The sequence below is a fragment of the Triturus cristatus genome, chromosome 10, assembly GCF_964204655.1.
Source record: "Triturus cristatus chromosome 10, aTriCri1.1, whole genome shotgun sequence".
NCBI lineage: Eukaryota > Metazoa > Chordata > Amphibia > Caudata > Salamandridae > Triturus > Triturus cristatus.
Genome location: NC_140593.1, coordinates 552103979 through 552129182, shown reverse-complemented (window position 1 = coordinate 552129182; position 25204 = coordinate 552103979). Strand labels below are relative to the sequence as shown.

Sequence of the window (25204 nt, the reverse complement as noted above, 5' to 3'; positions counted from 1 at the left end):
CTCCAGAGTGGAGGGTCCACATGGGAGTATAGACCTTGAATAAAGATGAAAAATTAGAATTAGATTCTAAAGAAGACTCTCTGCGTCAAGCATAAGATCTTGAACTCAATCTCTGCTTCTTAGGTAGCCAGGGTAAACTAACCCGGGAAACCGTGATCTGATCATTTCTTTTCAAATCGTAGAAGATATGAAAGCTTTGTAGTTGATGAACCAAGACAACAGACAGACCAACATAAAGTAAGTTACAACAGTCCAGCCTGTATAACACACACAATGCTACAACTGACCTATGGAGAGGGAAGGGGTTGAAAAATCAAGGTTTTAATGACTTTCAATCGAGAGAAATTTAACATGAGTTGCTATGGTCAGCTGTGAATTCAGTTCAAAACTAAGATTTTACTGATTTGGCTGGAACTGGGGCACAAGAGAGTGGACCATCTTTTTGGATGTTTTCTTACCACTAACAGCTCTGTCTTGATAACATTTAGTTAAATGGAATTGTTAGACATCCTGTCCTTAAAAGCCAATAAGCATTTGGGTAAGATTTCAGCAGAGACTAAGGCCTGTTTATCAAGGTGGATTATTTGTGAATTATATATGTATGAAACTGCAATGCATTTAAAAGATTTAATAAGAGTTATGAGAGGGCAAACATACAATTAAACAAAACTGGTGACGGGGAAGGACTCTATGGGACCCTGCAAGATATTCGATGCATTTTTGCTTGAAAGAGGTGTAGTACCACAGTCTATGTCTTGACCCAGAGAAAGGAGACAAACCAGGCCAACAATTTTCCTCAAAGTCCAATGCCTACCAAGCTGTATATCAAGATGTTACGATCCACCATATCAAAAGTAGTGGAAAAAAGTGAGATACAAGGTCACTTTAACTGTCTGCTCCATAACTGAACAAATCTCCTCCACATCGAAAAAGAATAGTTTCTTTTCCTGTCTAAAGTTTGCTGTCGCCGATTGAGGAGATTGTTTTACAAATAGAGAATACGCTTTTTTGCTACTACCTGACTAGAAAGTGTTCCCAAAAACGGTGATAGGATGGTAACTACTTCATTACAGTCCCAAAACATTTTTTTTTTTGGAAGTGCCCAACCACTCTTTGCCAATCTTTCAGAATAATGCCAGATGTCAAAGAAAGACTCAATTTTAAAACTATAGAGCGGTGGCAGCCTAGCGCAGGCTGCGAGGCACGACCCCCCTTCGGCTCTGCCTGGGACATGCGGACGCTGCACCGAGTCTTTCCTCTTCACCGGCTGTGGGGGCTGGCCCCAGAGGACCGGAGTTGTGGCCCCGGCGGATTGGGAGGTAGGGGAAGAACCCAAAATTCAGTGAGGCCTCCCATTTGTCTCCTCCTTCTGCATCGGAGGTGGGTGGGAAGGGCCCTTCACTGCGGGCTCCAAGGCCACTCATTCCCTGGGGCTGGTGAGACAGCCCCCACTGTGCTGCAGCCCCTGCTGCTGAAGCCCAATTCATCTCCATAAAGAATTCTATGTCTGGACTCTCCAGGGGCCTTGCGGCGTGTCTCTGTGCATTCTGGGGGGTGGAGCTAGACTCGAGGCAGTATTGTCCCTCTCACCTGGTCTTTTTAAATACATTATGGAGCCATGCTTGCGGAGCCCTCCTCTCCCCGTGACAACTGGTGTCTGCGGCTTGCTGTGGGTGCTGAGCTTATGATATTGACCCCCTAAACTGTTTTGCTCTGCAACTGGATTGACACTGTGCTGGCCTTTTTCGCTTCCCGGCGCTGGGCATGAGCCACTTGGAGGGAGTGACTCTACATCGACACACTCCATGCCCATCTGGGCGCTTCTTCGTGCCGGACCCCCAACATCTGCGGCCCCGGTGGAGGGACATGTCGGACTATCGCACTGGTAAGGGTCCACCAATCCGAAGACTGTTCTCCTGTCACCGGCATGGTGCTCTGGGGGGGGGGTGGGGGGGGGTGGGGGGGGGGGGGGTGATGACAACTCTGGGTCAGGTTTACTCTACCACTATCAACTCCTACTGCTTTGGGCCAATTTGCTTTCAACCATGTTCCCAGAATGCCTCTGATGCCAATCTTCAATGGGACCTTCCTGGATGTGAACTGTTGTATCATGGCCTTGGGAGGTGGGAGCAACTCTGCCGGCCTTTGTTGATCAATCTCTGCATTCATCTGAGAACCCGATTGGCTGTGCTGGGCCTAATTACTTCTACCTGCGTCACTGCCTCTTTCTGTGACAGGCCGCACTACTGAGCCGTTGCTGCCTCTTAGGCTCTAGTGCCTTACTTTGAGGTGGGAGTTACTGGAATACCAGTGGAGTACTCCACAGTGATACCGGACCAATATTTACCTTCAGCTCCATCAACTGCAGCGAAAGATCATCCTACCTTAAGGGCTGGCGGCTCGTACTGTTGCGTCTTTGTGGCAAGCGGGCCAACCCATCTCCAGTGTAGGGCCTAGACATCCTGGGATCTCGACTCTCAAGGTCCAGGTCTCTACCTTGCTCACTCGGATGGCGGAGTTTCATAGGAGCGCCAAGGATGCTGAAAACGTCTCCCGGCGGAACGTGCACTTAATTGGTGTTCTAGAGAGTACAGAGGGCTCTGCACCCCAAGTGATGGCAGACTTTCTGGAACAATGGATTAAATCCTGGATGCCCTCCAAGCGTTTGTCTTTCTGGTTCCACCAGGAGCCTCCCCCAGGTTGATCATTGTGCGCATCCTTCACTACAGGGATAGAGATGCTATCCTCGGAGAGGCCCTGGTACAAACGGCTATCCGGTGTGGCGACACCAAAGTTCTCTTTTAGGACTACACCAGGGGGGCCCAACAGTGACAACTCTCCTACACAGAGGTCAAGCAGAAGCTCAGGGCCATGGGGCTCCACTACAGTTTGTTATTTCCAGCTAAACTCCGCTTCATCCATGGTAACAAGTCACATTTTTTTGATACTCCGGAGTCTGCTTGGCAGTGGCTTACTGAAGACCATTTACTTAGCGGCTCTACTACCTCCTTGTCATGTTGATCGGACTCCACAAGACTGCAGGGTCCAGTATCGCCGCCTAACCCCAGTAAGTGATGCACTCGCTCCGAGAAGAAACTGAGAACAGCCCACTCCCAGTCACTTCAGCGATCTTCTCAGATGTGGCAGTCATCCTCAGCCTTACCTGCTTTGCATTCCATCTCTGAAGGGGAGGGGAGGGGACTGGATGTAGATGGGCCTTTGGACTCACTGTCGTTTGCATCAGCAGCTCCACATACAGATACTGATCTTTCATGTAACCCCACGATTTGACTGGCTTTGGGGCCTTGATGGCAGCATGGTTTCAATTTCTGCAAACAATTTTCTTTGGTCTCTTGGGGGTTTCTTGCTTAACTACTGCTGTTTATAGGTCTTTCTTACAGAGGCTTCCACCAAGCAGAATGGCAGCTACTGACCTACCCCTAATGGAGATGAGGTTCTTCTCTTTGATGATTGTACACAGTTGTGTATATTGTTTCTTAATGACTCTTTTTAAGGCAACAGATACTTCTGGGGTAGAAGTGTGGGATTAGGTTGAGTTGGGGGGGGGGGGGGGATTTCTTTACGGGTTGTTGAGGTTTCAGTAGTTTGATATGCATTGTATATATACTTTACATTTCTCTTTTTAGGTTTTGACACACACCTCCATAAAATTCACAACATCATTTCTAATCACAACTTCATGTGGGGTCTTATTGGGGCGTTCCATGTTCTGTTGCTGGACCCTGACTGGCCCCTTCCCTACATTGCCCAAGGTACAGGATTACCCCAACCCCCATAATGGCGCACTGCAGAGTACCATTCAGAGTGGAATGTTAATGGGCTTCTGGATCATGTGAAACTTGCTTCTGGTTCTCACCTTCGCCCATCGTCACCTTCCAAGTTTCTCCCTTTTTAGGAAACTCATCTTATGGGGGATTGCTGCCCCTACCTAGCGTGTAAGGGGTATAACAGGGTCTTCCACGCAGGGCATACCCGTGGGTCTCGAGGAGTTGTATCCTGCTGCAACGTTCCTTTCCCCTTACTGATTCCCATGTTGCACGTGACCCACAGGCTCGCTTCCTTGCCCTGTCTGGAACTTTAGAGGGCCTGGTGATCACCTTAGTATGCGTTTATGCACCGCCTGCTGTCCTTAATGTCTGCCTCAGGGACCGTTCTAAACTCCTTTTGAATTTACCAAAGGGTCTTACATTGCTAGGAGGAGACTTCAACGCAGTGCTTGACCCAAAGATTGATACCACCGGGCCCCTTGCCAACTATAGACGTGCCGGGGCGCGTCACCTCACAGTCTGAACCGCCACTCTTGGCCTTTGTGATGATTGGAGGGTGTGGCACCCGAGGTTTCGCCAATTTACCCATACTTCATCTGCCTATCATACTCAATCACGAATAGACTTAATTTATTTTAGCTGCCACCGACTGTCAAGCACTCGCACAAATTGTAATCCTACCTCGTGGAGTATCTGATCACTTCCCACTCCTACATCTTGGACCTCCCAAATCTGGCTTGCACCCTATGTGGCGTCTTAATGCCTGGTACCTCTAGGATAAAACCTTTGTTCAAGCCCTTAGTGCTGAACTCCACAGTTACTTCAGCAATAATGTGGGGTCGTTGGTGATGATCAGCACCTTGTGGGAGGCAACTATGCAGAGGTTTGCTAGTGGGAGTATTAGGGCTCAAGAGTGCGCGCTCCTCCCACATCACTCATTTGGAAGCCTGTGCTCTTAACCTGGAAAGGCGCCTAGTGTCTGAACCCTAGTAGAACATCGCCTGACAAATGAGTCTCCTGAAGAAATCAGTCATCACTCCCTCGAAGCTGCCAAACAACCTTGGCGGGCCACAACTGCCCAGATTTATGGCTGGGGGGACACAAATGGCAAATTGCTATACTGGTTGGCCTCCCGCCAGCAGGTGAATAGAATTCTATCTCAAATTATTGATGAGGGGCCACCTGTATCACACTCTTCCTGAGATTGTGCAGGCCTCTGCCTGTTATTATACATGCTTTGCTTGTATGCGGCTCCCACTGGGAGAGAAAAGGTTTTCCCTGATCACTCCCTTGATGCAGTCCCTCACCCTCGCTTGTCTCCTGCTGAAACTCTAATGCTTGATTAACCCTTTACAGCCAAGGAGGTTGGGAGAAGCCTGGTCTGGGTTGGCACCGGAGAAAACTCCCAGACCAGATGGCTTCCCTACAGAATATTATACCACGTTCCGTGACAAACTATCTCTCCACCTCTTATCCCTTGATAGGGAGGTGTGTCACATGAAGGCCTCTACCCCAGAAATGGATTTGGCCACCATAGTAGTAATCACCAAGACACCACTCCCTTCCACTTCATGCACGGACTTCCATCCAATAGCAATCCTCAATGGAGAAGTCCACATTTTCGCAACTATGTTAGCTACATGGCTCAAGCATGTCCTTGCTACGTTGATCCATCCCGATGAATGCAGCTTTATGTCAGCCCGTAGCATGAGGCACTGACTTAGTTGGCTTCACGTGGCCCTGGCTCACCGACAGATTACCACATGATCTTGACCTTTTTATTGACTTTAAAAAAGCTTTCAATAGGGTGGACTGGGGTTATCTTCAGTTAGTGCTGACACGGGCCAGCATCGAACCTCAATTTCATGGAATGGTTCATGCTCTCTACTCCAATACCACTGCATGGGTTCAGATGAATGTGGTCCACTTAACCTCGTTTAAAAAAAAAAAAAATCATACACAACATCCAAGAGTTCCTTTTCGCCACACTCTCTAGGTGGCCATAACCAGCAATGCACGGCCATTAGCAAACACCTACAGCGGAAGATCTTTCATATTGTGCGGCGAGGTTGGTTGAAGGTGCCCACACATTAAAAAAAATCTGACTAGCTGACACCTGAAATAAAATCGCTGAAATGAAATAGAAGTGTTGTGGAAAACCTCTGGTAGCAATATGATAAGAATGAAAACACAGCGACTATAAAGGCTCTGTCAAAAATATTCTGCTTCTGTCCTTGAAGCTACTTATCCAAAAAGGAAATTACATACAATCATTAATACATTTGTAAATCTTGAATGCATCAGTTAAAAAGTAACCCCGTCCCCTTCAGGCCCACCTTTCCAGGAGCTCTGTGACTCAATGGCAAATCACTTCACTACAAAAGTAAAACTTTTTGAAATATACTTTGAACAGGCAAAAGGAGAACACTTGAACTCTTCCAATCTTACCTTCAAGTCACATAATATGGCAAGGACTGATGTTACTCCTCAAAGCCTGAATGCTCTGATGGAAATTCAAACTTGCTTATATAAAAACATATTATATTAAAATGTGTGTCACTGATCCTACCACACCTATGTACAGACTGATAGCTTATGGATGACTCTTAGCCAAACTCCTGAAATCAATTGCTTTCACTGAAATATCAGCATTCACTGATGAAAATAACCAGCTCTTCAAGCATCACACTTGATTTGGTGCTTTCTATGGCATTGGAGCAGCCTTAATAACCACATGAAATTATACCAAATCTACTGTTGACTCAAAGGAATAATGATACTTCTACTTGATCTTCCATCGGCGTTTGATAGAGTTGATCACCTTCTGCTTCTACAGAGACATAAAACACAGGAGTTTCAAGGAGCTGTTGTAAAATGGATTACTTCTACCCCAATGACAGATCCATCAGCATCTCACTTTCTCCCTTCTCCTTAGCACCATTGAATTTCACAGTTAAATGTCCAGGCTCGGCCATCTTGTTCAGTGTTCACTTCTGCCCTCTATCAAAGCTTAGCTCCACAAGGGATACAACTGTGCCAATGACACTAAAGTTATGTTCAAACGGAAAATGACTGCTGTACCACCGAACACAGGGCTAATGGACCACCTAAAAAATGCTTCAAAATCTAAGATAGTAGTTTGTGGCAAATGAACACACTATCACCCTTTTTATCAGCAGGCCTCAAGCACTAGACAACACCATATTACTGAGCCAAAGTAAGGAACTTGGGGCAATTATGGACTCCATTCTCAAGCCTATGATTCAAGTAAGCCAAGTGACCAAATACAGGGTCTATATACGATGGCTTCAGCTAATGTTTCCACACCTTGGCTTCCCTCACAAAGTTCAATCTACCATTGTTTTAGTACCTGCTCATCATGACTGTGGCAATGGAGCACTCCTATAAATACTTTGGAAATAGGAGTGTTTAAAATACAGTTGCCAGACAGCTTTTCAACCTATCAATCTCAACTCACAGCACACTAGGTTTCAGATCAGGCCTATGACTAGACCTTCAAAGAATGTGCATCACTCATTGAGAAATATAAGGGAGTTGACCCTTCTTCCATTAGTAGAAACTTTGCACCTCTGACCAAACAATACAACTTTGCTCCCGGCTAGCTAGTCTTTTGCCCATCCCACTGTTCAAAATTTCTAAACTGGCAGAAGCTTGGGCTCCTCCTCCAGATCAACAAGCTCTGGTGCGTAATCCCTGTAGAAATGAGAAATTAATAATCATCTTTAATGCTGGAAAACCCTGAAAGCCCTTCCAGATTGTCACACAATATAGATGGCTTTATATGTAGAAAAGGAGAAATGCTTGACTGTCTAATCTCAAAATCTCAACACCACCACATGTGCAAAGTGTGTCTTTGAATCTCACTAAAACCCATCGATAAAAGGTCCTAATACATTCAACAATACACTCTGGGAGGGCACCCAAGAACCCAAAGCAAATTGGGAGTGCTTAGAAGCCTTATCAGGAAGTATGAGGCACTACAAATACTACAATACAACATGAGCTGACACCAGATACAAAAATTATTTTAGAAATCATTTGTCAGCATCCCAGTCACTAGGGATACACAGCATTAAGGTTAACCAAATTGGCAGTCAGAACATGAGTTCATTGTCCTTCCATTATGTCCAGCCTCTTGGGGAGCCATGAGCATTACTTTCATCATACATGCTCTGAATCAGAGATCCTCACATCCCCGGAACTTCTCCTAACCATGTACACTCCATGATCCCCCTCATGCCCTTTCAGCACTGCAATTTACTATTCCTGTCATCCACTGCACACAGCAAGGTATAGCAACCGTGATGAATAGCTCAGGACCTCTTACTCATCGAAGCACTAGCTGCCTCCTGCCAATAAGTGCTAGTCTGATAAACCAATTCAGAGTTGGCAGACGTCTAGGCACAACACACAAATGCACCAATTTAGGGACATGCTGCAAGTTATGTCGAATAATATCAGCTCCACGGCTGAAAACCTTAATTTAGAAATAGGTGATCACAAATCGCTCCAAAATACTTGAACGATTCGTGCAGCTTCACATGTTGATTTTAACTAGAATTGTATTGAACCAGTAAATTATGCTCTTCAGCGAGTGAATGAATATGTCCAAGTCTTCACAGGGTCATAGTAATAATGTTAATAATATGAATATTAACATAATGACCAATTATTCTAATCTATTATATGGAGTTGTTTACATTGCACAGTTTTAGGTTTTTAAAGAAATGTGATGGAATTATATTTTATAACACTTGCAGTGTTTCTCTTGTACCTGCTTAAAAGTAGTCTAGTTAAAAATAAACCTTCATTAGTGGATTAAAAAAAAAAGTCTATTTTAGCCTGCAAGAACAATGTCTGCACAGACAGGGTCCTTACCGTGGAAGCAGTGGTTTGAACATAATTGTTAGTCAGGATTTTAGGTTTTATTGCTTATCGTATTTTAAACGGATTTGACATAGGCAAGGAATGAGAAAAACGTACTCCATAACAAAGACCTTCCGGACACATCTTACATACTCCCATACTAAAATAAAAAGCACGCGTGCACCCAGCTACACAATCGACGGGCCTACAGTGAATATTGTTAGAATACTTATTTGTTTGTTACTGCTCAGAACATTTGACAGAGATTTTTAATTCATACCAACAAAGGGAATTGTAATTAAATATACTTTGATAGTTGACGGTGTAGCAAGCAGCTTCTTACCCCGGTTTTTAGATCTACTGAAAACCAGTTTGGAACGTACACCATTTTAAATCTTTTCTTAATTTCTTCCTCAAAATCAACTTTTCCAAGATCTTCAACTTTACACGCCTGCAAATAAAAATAAATAAAATCAAGAACTGCTCATGTAATTCTCGAAATAACCATAGCTTGTATTTTAATTGTAAATCAACTGCAACAGCTGAATGTATCTTGAATGAGCCAAACATCAAGACATTTATCAGCAGTTGCTCTCAAAGAATTAAGAGGCAACAACGTATCCGCTTCACTGGTACAATCAGCTACATGAAAAGCAAGCAACAGTGCATACATTTAGGGCCTACTCGTTATAGAGAGCAGGGACAAGTTTCCGTGGGCAGAAACGGTGGACACCTTAATTTAAACACTTGACAGGATGTCATGATTTATAACATATTCATTAGTTTAACGGTTATGTGGAGTAAGTTCATTCTTAGAGAGACAAAAGCACAGAGTACGTCTGACAGTTATATGCTATAAGTGGATAAAACTGTGTAATACAGAACATACCAAAATGTACTAACTATATTTTGTTCTAACCTTCTAGAGCCGTGTAAGCCTGATTAAGTGCAAATATATGGATGGCAAGTTTTACATAAGCGCAGGATTTTGCCAGAATCATTGAACAAGAAAGCCTTCTACAAAGTATTCATAAGTAAACAATATAGCATTAATTTATAGGTCGGATACAGATCAAAATTAGCCAGGATTACTGACTGGTTTCCAACTTCACCGGGTGTTATTACCTTATCTATCTAGGAGATAGAAGTAGGGAAGTTTGAAATTATCTGCATTCTTGAAAAAAAGCTCATCTATGCATACAAATGCATCACAGAACAAGTGGTGGGAGCTAAGCCGTAGACAGCCAGCACTCGAGTGAAATAGCCTCATACCGATTGCAGCCAGTACTATGGCTATATAATTCTAAGTATTAATAGCCTTTAGGTGTCCCATTACTGGCCCTTGTATTTTGAGGTTTTACTCAAGCAATTGGTATTTGCAGAGTATCCAGTGAAGACACTATGGCCTTAGGAAGACCAATAAGCTTACGCAAGGTTGGTTAGTCATGTTTTAAGCAGTTTAAATTTCACTAATTTGCTTCTAAGATAAAGGAAGTGACTTGTCCGCCGTTTGAAGCCAAGGTGGCTTTTATGACAGATCCATCTTGATCTTTTCTCCTATGTTAAAAAAATATTCAATGGAAAGTTTGTGTGTGAACATTTCATTACATGTTCCAGTCTCATCTAAGAGGTGTAAATTACTCATTTTAGTATTTGTCAGTGCAAAGTGATTTACAAAAGAATCAGCAGTATACTATCAAGCAGACTTTCCATTTAGAATGATGTCTGGCTAGCTCTTTCCCAGAGTACGGTCAGGGTACAAAAGTAATGTATATAACATGGATTACAAAGCAGTAGAGTTTCCACTTGCCAACGACGGATGCGGATTTAGGAAGTTTAATAAGATTGTATCTATTGTTCTATACCTCCCAAGAGACCTACAACACAGAAAAAAATCATCTAAAGACTTGATAGTACATAAAACATATGCAGCTTCAGAGTATGTTTTAAGAGTTCTCTTACCAAATAGCAGCTAGCTATGTTTATTTGTACCAAGGACAACTAAGATGCATTCAATGCTAGTAGGTTTCATTTTCCCAAGCATTTATAAGGCCATACATCATACTACTTACTTACCATAAAACATATCACCTGTTCTTATTTCTCCATTAGGGGATACCACCATTATTGATGAATGTCAGGATGTTCCCATAGATGCAGAAGGCTCACAGAACACGTAAAAAATTATATTTATAATCTAATTATCTTTGGAAATCTAAAAAAACAAATGAATAAATGTGTGAAATGTATTGTTTTTAAATCTAAGCGGAAATAAGTTGTAAAGTGAATTAGGTGCTTCAACAAAGTTCACTAACCTGTCAGCACCCATGCTTGTCTGAGTACGTCAGTGCTACTTAATACACCCCACAAGACAATGATTTCTCAAACACAGCTGCAGTTGGGCAGGTAAGTCATGAAAAATAAAGGTCCATAATGGAGAAAAACAATCACAGGTAAGAAACCTTAGCTTCTTGATCATGTGATTGCCATTATTTAATAAATAGTGGGATACAGTTACAAGTAGTACCTATAAGAGAGGAACGAATGAGGGAGAAAATCTACATAATCAAACCATTAATAAACCTGCGAAGCAGTTTAAGAATCTATCTTGGCAGTGGTGTTTAAAGTACGTGTGGGCTCAACACCACATAAGAACAACCTATTTGAGAAATGGGGCTATCCCTAAACAGAGCAGTGGTAGTTGCATTTATGCCAGTAGTGTTTACATAGCATTAGTAAGGTAAATGCAAGAAATTATCAACTTGCTTAAACTCAGAAACTTCCACATCTATAGTTGCACAGGTCAAAATTGTTTGCTTTGAGTGTCTCAAAGGTTTAGTTCTTTTCCTAAATAATATTTAAGTCACTGTTTACCATTCAAATCATGCAAAGGATTATTCTACAGAGGTCATGTGACTGGTAAAGAAAGAAGGTAACAGCTTGATTCATAAAAAGACTTGAGATTAGCTAACGGAGAAGATAAGTGAAAGCAAAGACATCCTCATAGGTACATAAAAACAGGTTATGCTCACTAGTAATGACATCATTAAATTCCCTAACCAACTTGGCTCAAATGTTACCAACTAAAAATGCTAAATTCCACAAGATAGTCTAATAGATTGAATTATGTATGGGTTTGAAAGGACACATACTTTTTTGTAAGAAGATTACCTTCCCAGGAAGGAGCTGGTCTTCTGCTGCAGTGTACAGTCTTTTGTAAACCCATAGTTGTGACCAGATTTATTTTATCTGTCTCACTGGAGTGGAAGCCTACCAGCCTGTGTGTATGTCTATGCATGTACCACACAGGCTACACACACACTGTATGTGCAAGGAAGAGTAATGGAGGCTTTTGGGATCCAGTAAAGACGTCCATGGCCTGGCCTTTTGCACAAGATGGAGGTGAGGTTGTTTTCCCAGACAGCGGAAGTGTTTTGCTGACATTCTTGAAGCTGGGGGAAGAAGATCTAGGCACTCTCGATTAGCTTGTTGCTGAGCAAGGAGTTGTGGATTAGTGTTTCTGAAGCACTGCCATTTAGTAGATTGTGGGGGTGGAAGAAGGGAAGGGAAACTATGTTGTGTAAAGTGAAGAGGAGCCTTTTGGTTAGGCCTAGCCTTTTTGCTTTTCCCTGAACCCTCCATCAGTTTTGCAGATGACAGCCAGATGCAGAAAGTTAGCACTTTTTAGTGCCTCTATTATGGGTACGAGAGAGACAGAGACAGAGATAGAGAGAGAGATACAGAGACACAGAGATAGAGAGAGAGATACAGAGATACAGAGACACAGAGATAGAGAGAGAGATACAGAGACAGAGACAGAGACAGAGAGAGAGAGAGGCCTGTGTCTGGAGACTAGCCTACAAATCACATTTGATGAGGGAAGCATCTCGAATCAGTTCTGAAAGTAGCAACTGTGGATACATATCTCCTGGCTGCTCTGATTTGACCCTCTTTTTGCACTTGCAAGTTCTCAATGACCAAGGAAGAAAGAGTACTGCTGTGCAACCAGAGCTGGTGTCTGCCTAACAGACAGCTTAACAGAGGTGAGGGGAACCTTGATGATGAGCAATTCACCCGCTCAAAAGCCAGAAACCAGACTACATGCTGAGAGTGCGAAGAAGCCCGCCAATGCTGCAGGAGTACTCACTGTAAAATCCGAGTGAAGTGCCATGTGACCCCAGTGTAAAGGTCTGCAAAAAAGTTACTCAGGAGAGCGATCTTTGCGCCAAGTGTCTGTGGGCCCCAGAACCTCCACCACAATTGCAAGCGGGAGATGTTGTGACGTGACTTGTGCCGCTGAACCTGGTTGTGAAGTTGCAGTGTGGCCTGAACTGCTGCACCTGAATTCTGAACCACCAATGAACTGTGAAGATGTGCCAAAAGAACCTGCACCCAGTCGCAATGTGGTCCAAAGCGGAGACCTTGGAGTGCCTATAGCAGTGGTCCACCATCCAACTGGTGAGCCCTGACCAACTGCTCTAGGCCAGCCGTGCGTGGCTGCAACAATCCAGACTGATACAGCTTGAGAGAAGCTGCACCGAGCACCCACCAGACCAGCTGTGAGAAGATTAGCACTCCCCAAAGCAGCCAAACCAGACTGTAGCCACATCACCCACATGCGACCGTTGAGGAATGAGCTTCTTCAGGGTGGGGCAGCTGCAAGAGAAGCAGCAGCCCATTAACCAAATGAAAACCTTGTTGGGTAAGAAACAGTAAACTAAGTTAAAAAAACGGATTAATACAAATGTATGGGGATAATCTGCACCAGAGTCCAACCATGCGAGGACCAGACAGAGAGAGGAACCACCTCGATCATGAGGAGAGGGGGTGGAATAAAGTCGAAAGAGAGAAGAGGCACCAGCCTACTCTAACACAAGGACACTAAATTACATAGTGCACATTGTTGATCTAAGTGCTTGACTTTTGAGGGGATAAGTACTTCCATCATTTATTATGCTAAAGCGGGTTTGTTGAGTGCTGAGCTCAACCATCCCCATTCTGAGAAGTGTTTGCTCTACATGCAGCAAGGGCAGATGAAGATAGGAGGGCTGACTTCTCACAGTTCAAGAGACAGGGAACTTCACATCACAGTGGGTCATTTCATTTACGACTACACCATATATACAATCTGTAACGAGTGATGTCATACAACGTTCATGTAGAAGTCCCTTCCCCATCTGATTTCTACATAAAATTAGGAGTTTGGTATCATATTTTAAGACCCGACATGTGAGGCTGCCAAGTTCAACAATGTGAAAGGGCTTTTTCCAATGGCTGTAAACAGAAGGGCAGACTCTTCCAAACAAATACCTTGCCCTTAGATAACTATTGCTGAGATTGAGAGTATTTAACCGTATGGGGAAATGCTGCTTTTAATCAGCCCCATACCTGTTGGCAGTGTTTTGTTGGTGGCCTTTTCCTCCCCATAACAATAGATTAATACAATTAAAAGTACCAGACTCTACATTAATGCAAATCATATCAGAATTAGCCTGTTCAACAAAAAAGAGAATATCCAGCAAAAACCTGGCTGTCAATTTTTTTTCTGTGCTTCAGGCTTCAAACCTATCAAATTCAGAGGAGAACAAATCACTAAGAATAAACAATACACCTGGTCTCTGGCATCATGGTTCAGTAGGTCTGCTAATGTTCTAATAAAATGCTTAACGATCAACAATCTGTGAGCTAATCTTCACAGCAGTGTAAAGGAAATGGAAGAAATTGTGTACCTTATCTTAAATGGATTGAGCATACCTGTTTAAGACAGTGGTAAAGCTAGCTGCTCTTAAGTGTTATGCACTGGAGGAACAAGATACCAGTGCCCAATGAGGCCAATTGTCTTTCTCTCTTTTTATCAGGATGTCACTCCTTACGGGGGGGGAGGGGAGGGGGGGGGGGGGAAATTGTCCCTTAATGAAGCACATGCACTCAGGAAGTACAGGATGGGAGGCTTTATGGCCAATGATCCGTTCACCGAAATGAAAGAGAACACAACGCAAGTACAAGGTCCGGTTGAAGAATATCCTTCTTGATTTAACCGGTTCCAAAATAATAAGGAGGGTGGTTTCAGCTTCAAGGCTGGGTTCCAGGTTGGCTCCGGAAGACAAGGAAGACCCAAAACAAAAGAAACCAAAGATCAGTGAACGGCTTTATTGAGAACCAAACTGGGGGGGAGGGGGGTGGGGGACAGAATGCGAGGGGAAACACTGTTCCTGCTACACGGGTGGAAACCAAAGAAAGCAGCGGTGACCTCCCGCTTGCTACCTGTTCCCTCCCGGTGTTTTAACGAACCCCAGGACATGCAGGATGTTGCGGTGTCCTCCGGTTTACAGCTGGGCATTCGGTTCACAGCAGACTGCTGATCCAGCGTTTTCTCCCTTCCCGCCACGTCTCTCAGCTCTTCCACGGGTCTCCCGGTTGTACCGAGCTCCTCCTCCTTCAATCCGCCAGTGTTGCTGGATAGGGTCCACAGGGCTGACGTCACGCCTCTTAACTCCTCCTGCCGGCTTCCTGGCTTGTTAAAGGGACCGAGCTCGTCCCGTACCTGCGTTATCAGGATATCTGTATGAACAAGGGATTCAGAGTCCTGCTTCCCAGTCTCCTCCCGACACAGGAGTACTTAAGAAAGTAGTTCCCTCCTAAAAATAACAATGCCAACTGGAGCTTGACCTTTCAGGCAAAGCAGATACTCTGAAAGTTGTGTGTAGTTGACACTCATTTTGATATTGGTGTGCCCTTGTGGAATACTTGATTGGCTCCAAGAATCTAGGTACTAGGGTACATTTGTATGCACTGGAGCAATGTACAAAGTCTTGTAAATTAAAAAGGGGAGCTGGATTGACTGACCCAGGCTGTTAAGCAACCCACAGCCTGTCTGCAATCTCTTTAAAAAAATGTCACCTCCACAGGCAGAGAAGGCCTAGAGGACAAATACGTACTTGGAATTCTAGGCCAGTCATAGCTAGGTTTACAAGAGGCCCAACTCCCATCTGTGAAGCCTTGTTGGGGGTGATCCTCAGTAGGTAAAGTCTGAGGTTCTAAGTCTCTTAGGCCTCAACAGGTTTACAATCCTTGTGAGATGGCAGGATCAGGGACCTCCCAACTGATTGAAACGTCTTGTGCTGGTTGTTAAATAATGCATTATCTTCTCCATACCTAAGACCATCCATAATTTCAAATACCATTTTGTTTTTGCAGTTTGCTCTGTTTTCTTCCAGTCTGAGGTAAAGAATAGCTTAATATCCTCTAAGCTTTACTCATAAGTGTTTCCTTCATGTCTCCTAGGCCAGCAAAACCACATCTGTAGAATCCAGATAAGGGAACCTCAGGATTTGTTTAATATTGCAGAGCACCTTCTTCCAAAAGTGCCTCAATTTGCCACGCATACATGATATATGTAAGGTGAGTCTTCTGTGTCGCCACATCTTCAGCATTTACTTTTATGTCTGAATATATTTCTTTACGGAGGTGTGGGGTGAGGTACTAGTTGAACATTCATTTTTATCTTTGCTTCATGTATGACAGTGTCATGATTTGCTAGGTCATCCCATGGCCTTTACACCTTTGTCTTCGATGTTTCTTGGAAGGGTCTTTAACCATATTTTCTAAAATCCCCATTTGTCCCCTTTTCCTTCGGCACTTTGTACATATTCAGGATCAACCGCTCAGTTTCTGGGTAGGTCTGCAAGTTTACTTGTCGCCCACATCTTTACCTTGGGATGCATGACCCAGTGTTGTACCTACATGTAAGGTAGTTCCTCTCCTCTTCAGGGAGGTGAAATTCAGCTCTGCATTGTTGGAATGATCTTATTTTACCTTTGATGGATGGGACATTGATTATTCAAAATTTGCCTTCTCTCCATTTCTGAAACATGGCACTACAGGCTGGGGTGAATTTTTAATTAATACTTATTGGTGTAAAGGGATAGTGATAGGTGTTCAGTCTTCATTTTTTATCCAAATTATCCTATGCCTTCATTAATGTTCCTACCATGTCTATTTTGTATGAGGTTTTGGATCTCAACTATTTGGATAACCAAATAACATCCCGGGGAGATCCATCCATTGCTGTTCCATCTATGAACACCCATATTTTTTAGCGGGTGCTCAATCTTGGAGAATTCTTTAGTGTGCAACAGGTCGTACCTTCAGAGGTCTGTGAAAGTGAGTACACCCCTTTTGATATTGGTGCAGACTTGAGTTGCCTGGGGATCCTAGCCTTTTTTACAAAGGATTATTTTATCTGCAGGGAGATAGTTTCCTCATTCAGGATCAGAGTTAGAAATGCTTGCAATACATAGAAGAAGCTGCAGAGAAAATTCATCTATGCCGTGGTGATTTTTTCAAGACAAAGTTTAGGTCTGCTAAAATTTCTCTTTTCAGGAGTGGCCAGATAGCGCCAGCCATTGTGTCCAATAAACAATTTTTTAGCATAAATTCCATATTCACGAAATCACGAATGATAGCAATTAACTTAGGAATGCAGAAAATCTACCAGCTTGGAAGAACTGCCCCATTTACAATGTTATGGTCAGGCGGTAGTGTTGGCGTTTCAGGGTGGTGCACCCTGGTGAAAGATGTATATCCAAGGCTCGTAAGTTTATAAGCATTCAGCATATCTTCTTCAGGTAGGTTCACTGGCTGGAAACCTTTGTCAATTTCTCCTGTGAAGGGCAAGTTCCTTTCTATGGTGGTGATGTGGAGGAAACAGCCTATATTTAGTGAGAATTAAGGTCATTGAAATACTCTCCCCAAGGAAAACTGGTGCCCACGTGGAGGGGATTGAGCTGTATGTGTTTATGCATATTAATGAATCATTTACCCATGCAGAATTTACTACATACATTTTGTGCACTTGGACACCCTAGGAAACCTACAACAGAAGCATTTTTCTTCTAATACAGCTGGGATCCTTTGTGTACCAGAAATCTATTCCCAATGTGAGAAAATAGAATCTCTTGGAAAAAGTTGAGGCATAGAAGGGAGAAGGGGGGGAGGGGGGGGGGGATTATCCCTTCCGGATCTGCAGTATTATTCATGGCTCTTTCAACTCTTTCAGTCTAGAATGTTATTAGAATTCCCGAATTATTCTGGTATTGGGGGTATGTTTCTAGCCATGCTGGAAGGGGCTAACATAGATAAGGATGGTTTCATGTTTATGTTTGGAGACCCACATTTAAAAAAAAAAAAAGAAGCTCAAAGTACTACAGGCCAGGGCCAGAATACAGGCCAGTTTCAGACGGCTGACAGGCATTAGCTATTTCCAGAGCCTTGTCCTCCTTTGAGGCTCCCTGGGAACACCAGACTGTCTAAAAGATAAGTTAGCGCAGCCATTGAGGAATGCTGGGCTTAGTGTATGGGGAGACCTTACCCAGGAAGGCCCAATACTACCGTGGTCAATATTCTCTAGTACCCTGGAAGGGGACATTTACAAATTTAAGTATATTCAATAGATGGGGACTTCAGACTGGCAGAAGATCTGTGTGGCGCATACATCATGGGAGTGCATTGGGAACAACTTTGGCAAGTATCATTGAGCACTTTGTTCCGTGTAGTTAAGCCGGCCTGGCTAAGGAGAAAACATTTTTTTCACAATCCACAGGGCCTATTTAACTCCACTAAGACTGTCAAAGACGTCAAAAGGGCCTCCCGTGAAATGCAAGAAGTGGGGCTTGGAAAGAGCATTGGACGTCCATCTGTTCCAGCAATGTCCTGCCATCCTTGAATTTTGGGTGAAGGTTGATGATATTTTAGGGCTGCAAATTGAGGTAAGCCTTTCTCTGATCATTTTTGGTATCATCGACTGAATCGCAGGCCCTGCAAGATCCTTAGAGGGAAAACATCTAAAGAAAGAAGGCCTTCTGGAACTTTCTATTGAAGTGGTTGGACAAAGAGGTGGGAGAATACGGATTGGGATTTCCTTCAATCCAGATGTATCTTTGCCCTATTTTTTTTTTTGTCAAACCGTTTTTATTGCAGGACCAAGTATATTGTACAGCAACCAGGGCACATATCAGTAAGGCGGGTTCCCCGTCCTCCCCTTGACCATTAGTTTGTGCATCATACACAGCCGTACTGCCCACATCCCGGCGGCAACACTCATTCGTATGGTACATTGAGACAATACTGACGAAAACGAGCTTCCGGTGGGGAGACCCGCTGCCCGCTTTTAATCGTTGTCCTCTTGCTCCCCCTGGCCCGTGCAGAACTTATAATCTACTTCTATAAAACCTTAACCTTGCAAGTCCACCCACCGCCCTCCCCTCCCCAGTGCCCCCCCCCCCCCCCATTGCGCCCAGTTAGGAGTAATTAACATATGTGGTAGGCAGCAGGAGAAAGTCAGTGATCCCTACTCGTGTGTGCTTTGCAGGGGAGCTGATGTCGCACCTCCGTCTGCCACGTCAGAGTTCTCCTCCCCCTCCCCACTGACCAGGCTATCCCGCAACGCCTGCACTAACAGTTCCCATTCCATTGCCGCCGCCTGAGCCCTGTCATCCGGTCCGCGGTGAGCCAGCTGGTATCTGAGTGTGCTCTCGCTAGCCGCCCATTTGAGGAATTAGTTCAGCCATCTTCGGTGTGTGGGACCCGCCCTCGACTTCCACCCTTTCGTCACTTCCCTCTTTGCTAGGATAAGGCCCATATCTATAAACTTGCTGGATATTTTAGTCTTGGGCGTGTGCGGGAACCAGTGGAGTATACAAACGGCCGCGTCGTATTGTAAGTCTCTGTCCGCAACGTCATTCAACGTGCTGCCGACCCCCTCCCAGTACTCCTGCAGGTTTGGACAAGTCCGCAACATGTGGGTCAGGTCTGCTCCCACCCTATTACATCTAGGGCACGCAGCTTCCGCATCTCCGAAGTATTTCCTAATTTTGTCTGGGGTAAGGTATGCTCTGTGGAGCACATAAAAGTGAATCAATTGCAATCGCGCATTTCTCGTGCTTTTTCTGGCCCTACGCACCAACTGCGCCCATGTGGTGTCAGGGATGTCCACCTGCAGGTCCAGCTCCCACTTGTTTTTTAGCGCAGTCAGGGGCTGAAGGGCCTCCCTCACCATCCGTGAGTAAAGGCACGTCACTGCCTTGAAGGTGCCAGCCGACATCATTGTGTATGGGCACACCTGCGTCGTTGCGGGCTCAACTAAACCCTCACCCCAGTGTGCCTGCACGGCTCGCACCACCGCCGCATGTAAGAGGTAATCCCCTCTGGGGAGGTCGAAGCGATCCCGCAGAGACTGAAACGGGGACAGCACGCCGTCCTCTTACAGGTCCCCCAACATCTGCAGACCCGCCTCCTCCCACAACTGCAGCCTCGACCAATCCCCCCCATGAGGGAGTGCCGTCACCATACCCAGTGGGATTTTGGGCGCATATGGGTGTCTGACTCCTGCTCGTCTCTGCAAACTGTTCCAGCATAGGCAGAACGTGCGCTCCTCCTGGGTCAGGTCCCCTAGTGCCAACCTCTGTTGGAGGGTGATGTAGGCCAATACATGGCGGGGAGTGCCCGCGTCCCTTTCCCTCTCTGGGCCACGGTATACTCTCGCTACTTCCTGCGTGAAGGACTGCAGTTGCCCAGCTAAGTAGTAGAGCTCGAAGCTCGGGACCGCTAGGCCCCCCTCGTCTTTTGGGTGGGTCAGCGTCGTTTGCGCTACTCTGCGTCTGCCCGATCCCTACAGGAATGATGTTATCAGCGACCTGAGGTGCCTAAAGATCGCTCCGGGAACCCACACTGGGAGTGTTCGGAAGAAGTATAAGAATCGGGGCAAGGCGATCCATCTTCAGTAGGGATATGCGGCCCATGACCGATAGTGGCAGGGTGGCCCAGAAAGAGGACATGCTTCCTTGTAGGGCGCGGATGCAGCACCCTATGTTGCCCTCCAGCAGGTCCGAGACGTCATGATATACGTGCACCCCCAGGTAGTCGAGACAGCGAGGCTCCCACCTAATCAATTGGCAGGCGGGGGGCTGCACCTCCTCCCGCCGCAGGGGGAACAGACAGGTCTTATTCCAATTAACCCTGAGGCCAGGACATCCCGCCAAAGCGCTCCAGGAGCTCCTCCGCCCCCTCCACCGCGCTGTCGGAGTTCTCCAGAAAGAGGAGGAGGTCGTCCGCGTATAATGATATGAAATGGCGGTGCCCTCTCAAATCCAGCCCGCCACAGTGGTTGCCCAGTCTGGCCATGGCCGCCAGAGGCTCTATCGCCAACGCGAACAGCAGGGGGATGTATCTTTGCCCTATGATTAAACCTCTCTAAATAGCTCCAGGCTGCGATGGGACGTCATCCTTGCATCCACAATTCCCTATCAGCAGTTGCCAGTTCACACTGGATCAAATTTTCTTTTGTAAATGATCTTTATTAGGATGCTGAAAGTCTATCTTTAAATATGGGTTCAGGCATAAGGAATGAGTTACTTGCCTGTAACTGCGGTTATCCAGTATTGGCATCTTTCATAGATTCACATGCCTGAATCATTCCCCGTTGTCGGGATGGGAGTCCCCGGTCAATAAATAAAGTAATATCTCACTAGACATATAGAGTAATAGGCCAAGGGCCTCACCTTAGTAACATATCCACGTCCTTTTGTAAAATAGGACCAAACTTTGGAGAGGAGCCAATCAGCTATCACCACCCTCTAGAACCTTCCTGGAAGGAGCTCTAGTCCCTCAGATTTTCGTAAGTACAGTGCTAAGTAGTTGTATCACAGAGACCCAAGAGAGTCCTTCCAGGGGAGGTGGGTGAGTTGCATGTGAATCTATGAAAGATACCAATACTGGATAACCACAGTTACTGGATAAGGAATGCGTTACTTACCTGTATTAGGGTATCTTTCATAGATTCACATGCCTGAATCAGAGTAGTAAGCAATGATGAGCACATTTCGAAAGGTACAGTATATATGAATTCACCAGATAACCTAATCAACGTGAAAATAGAAAGTACCAAAAAGCAATGAAATAGCATAGGAATAAAACACAATAGAGAAATGTGCGTGTAGACGAAAGGATGGTGGGATTAAAGGAAGGGCTCACCTCTAATGAAATAGATGACGGAGCACCACTTGACCCACTGCAGCGTCTTTCATGAGTTCCGTATCCAGGCAGTAATGCTTGGTAAATGTATGCGGCGTCTTCCATGTTGCCGCTTCTGCAAATGTCCGCAATGGGCACACCTGCAAAAAGTGCCACTGAAGTAGCGATTGCCCTCGTGGAATGGGCTCGCACTGTGGAGAGCACGGGCTGCCCTGCTTGCTGGTGACAAAAAGTAATAGGCTCAAAAGGGTGTTTCATAAGCTGAGCCAGAACCGTGTTGAGTTGCCATGAAGGAGGTAAAGTCTTTACCGGAGGGAATGTTCTAAACAGGCCTTTAAGGAAATGTTTGATTAACCGATGAGACCACAGAGAAGGGCCAGCAAAGGATCTCCTGAAACGGGATATTGGTGCCAGATGGACGTTAATGGAGGCTTGAGCGAGACCAGATTTTGCCAGATGAAGAAGGTAAGGCAGTATTTGCTCTGGATAGGATGAAAGAGGGTGTATTTTGTTTGACTTGCACCAGATACAGAACCTCTTCCATTTTAAGGAATATGTTTTGTTAGTACTATCTGCTCGAGCCCGAGCCAGAACTTCTCTACAGTCAGGAGGTATGTCTAGAACCTGGAACTCTCTGAACTCAGGAGCCAAGCTGATAATCTGAGAGATGCTGGATCCGGATGCTGAACTGGTTGGTTGCGCATAGTGAGAAGAGGGAAACGGTTTCAACCGGTTCGGCGGTTCCAGGGAGAGAGGGTGAAGCTCTGTGAACCAGTGTTGGCGTGGCCAAGCTGGAGCTATCAGGATGAGCGTGCAAGGTAGCGCTTTCAATTTCCTGAGAACCCTGGGAATCAGGGGAATTGGTGGAAAAGAGTATGCAAAGACGTTGCACCATGCGATTGAAAACGCATTCCCTAGAGATCCCTTCCGGGGATGCCAGCTTGCGAAGTGTTGGTATTTGGCGTTCTGCTTGGTAGCTAAGAGGTCCAGAAGAGGGGTGACCCATTGAGAGAATATGTGGTTGAGAGTCCGCTGATTCAGCTCCCATTCGTGACATGCTGTCTGTTGTCTGCTCAAAGAGTCGGCCAGAACGTTGAGTGTTCCTGGAACATACTCTGCTCGAAGGGAAATGTTGTGAAGTAGCAACCAGTTCCAGATTTTTTGCGACTCGTGACAGAGTATTAGAGAACGAGTCCCTCCCTTCTTGTTTAAATAGTGCATTGTCCTGGTATTGTAGGTCCATACAAGCAATAGAGAATTCCTGATTCGTGGTAGGAATGCCAGAAGAGCGAGATAAACCGCCCGTAGCTCCAGGAGATTTATGTGGAGTTTCCTTTCGGGAAAGGGACCATTTCCCACTGATCTGGAGTTCTTGGAGGAAAGCTCCCCAACCTTCCAGGGACGCTTGTGTTGTGATGGTATGTGGAGAAGCAGGAAGCAAGAAAGGCAAGCCTTGAGAAAGGTTCTGAGGGCAAATCCACCACCGTAGAGCCTTTATCATCTGAGGGGTCACCTGGATGACATAGTCGAATGACCCCGCACATTGGACCCATTGAGCTGAAAGCGCTTCTTGAAGAGGGCGCATGTGAAGGCGACAGTGTGGAACTAGTAGAATGCAGGAAGACATCATCCTGAGCAGGGATTTGAAAAGGCGCAAAGTAAGAGACTTTTTGGATCGGATGCGAAGCGCCAAGGAAAGAAGCTTGTCGTCTTTTCGCTCTTGTGAGGGAAACGCTTTCTTCTGGAGCGTGTCGAGTGTAGCACCCAGGAAAGTTATACGCTGGGAAGGTTGAAGGACGGACTTGTCCTGATTGAGAGTAATCCCCAAACAATCGAAAAGCCTTAGACAGGCGTCGGAAGACCTGGACGTGCCTTCTAGAGAGGGTGCTTTGACGAGCCAGTCGTCCAGAAATGGAAAGACCTGATGGTGTTGTTGTCGGAGATATGCGGCCACCGAAGAAAGGCATTTTGTAAAAATGCATGGCGCCGATCTGAGTCCGAACGGCAGGACACGGAATTGGTAATGCCTGCCCGTACTGCGAATCTCAGACATTTTTTGTGGTTGTGGTGGATAGGGATGTGAAAATAGGCATCCTGAAGGTCTGAAGACACCACGTAATCGCCCGCATTGAGTAGCTGTAGTACTTCCTGAATGGTAACCATACAAAACGACTGCTTTTTCAAGAATTTGTTGAGATTTCTCAAGTCTAATATCAGTCTCCATTTCTTCTCCTTTTTCCGTATTAGGAAAGAACGGGAGTAAAATCCCTTCCCCCTTTGACGTAGAGGAACTCTTCCTATAGCTCCCTTCTGGAGCATAGGTGAAAGTTCCAGGAGCAGAGCACGTAAATATTTGTGATGCATAGGTCGGGGAGGGGTTTGGGGAGGAATTTGAATGAATTCCAGTGAATGTCCGAATTGAACTAGTTGCAGGACCCACCGGCCTGTTTTTATTTGCTTCCAATTTTTTAAAAAGTGGGAAATTCTTCCTCCAACTTTGGAGGGCAGAGAGGAGTTGGAGACTGGCGGTAGTGGGAAGCCATTGTCGCCGAGCAGCGTCTTTCTGTCAACCTCCTTTGCCACGAAAGAAAGACTTTGTGTAGGTGGATTGCTGTTGACGTTGCTGGTATTGTGGCCGATATTGCTGAGTGGAAGAAAAGGAAGATCGGTGCTGGTAATCACCTCTGGCAGATGTTTGACCTCTTCCCCTTGAGCCCCAAAAAGATGGGTTCTTGAATTGGAGGGTACCCAAAGCCCTAGCCGTGTCGGTATCCTTTTTTATACCCTGCAGAGCTTCATAGATGTGTGTTCCAAAAAGAAGCTGACCATCGTAGGGCATGTCCAAAACTTTTGTTTGTACCTCCGGTCGGAACGAAGTCGCCTTTAACCAATCCTGGCGCCGTAGTACAGCTGCGCCAGCCAGTTGGCGATATCCATCACACAGTCTATGATCTCGGATGCAGATCGTTCGCCCCCCAGCAAGATCTTTTTTGCTTCTTCCTTTGAGTCATCTGGCAAGGCCGCAAGATATGGAGTAATATCTGCCCATATCTGCCTGTTATAGCGTCCGAACAGTGCCAAGGAATTGGATGCACGTACTGTGAATGCAGACATGGACGAGAAATGCTTGACTATATTATCAAGCCAACTACCCTCTTGGTCCGGAGGAGCGGTCAGCAGAGCGGAAGGATTTTTTGATTTCCGCTGAGCAGCTTGTGTGATCACAGAGTATGGTTTAGGATGGCCGGTTAGGCAAGCTGGAGCAGTATCTGGAGCCCTGTATTGTTTATCCAGACGAGGTAATACTGGAGGTACCGAGGAAGGTTTCTGCATTATCTTAACACCCTAATCCCATATGTAATCTATAATAGGGATAGATCTGACGGATTTCTTAAAAGGCTCTTTAAAATCATAGAGGAAGCAAACCTGCTGGTGGGAAGGCATAGGTATTTGAAAATGCTGTGCCGCTTTTTCCACTATGTTGTGAAATCCCCCAATGT

General features: G+C 45.3%; 1 protein-coding gene across 2 annotated transcripts in view; it reads right to left on the bottom strand.

The window, feature by feature from the left end:
• Positions 1 to 25204, bottom strand: part of WDR48 (WD repeat domain 48) — a 589407-nt gene that overhangs the window by 254940 nt on the left and 309263 nt on the right. For both annotated transcript variants that reach the window (XM_085632038.1, XM_085632039.1), the window contains exon 12: positions 9019 to 9126. In XM_085632038.1, coding sequence (XP_085488164.1) covers positions 9019 to 9126 — 108 coding nt within the window. The remainder of the gene's footprint in view (positions 1 to 9018; positions 9127 to 25204) is intronic.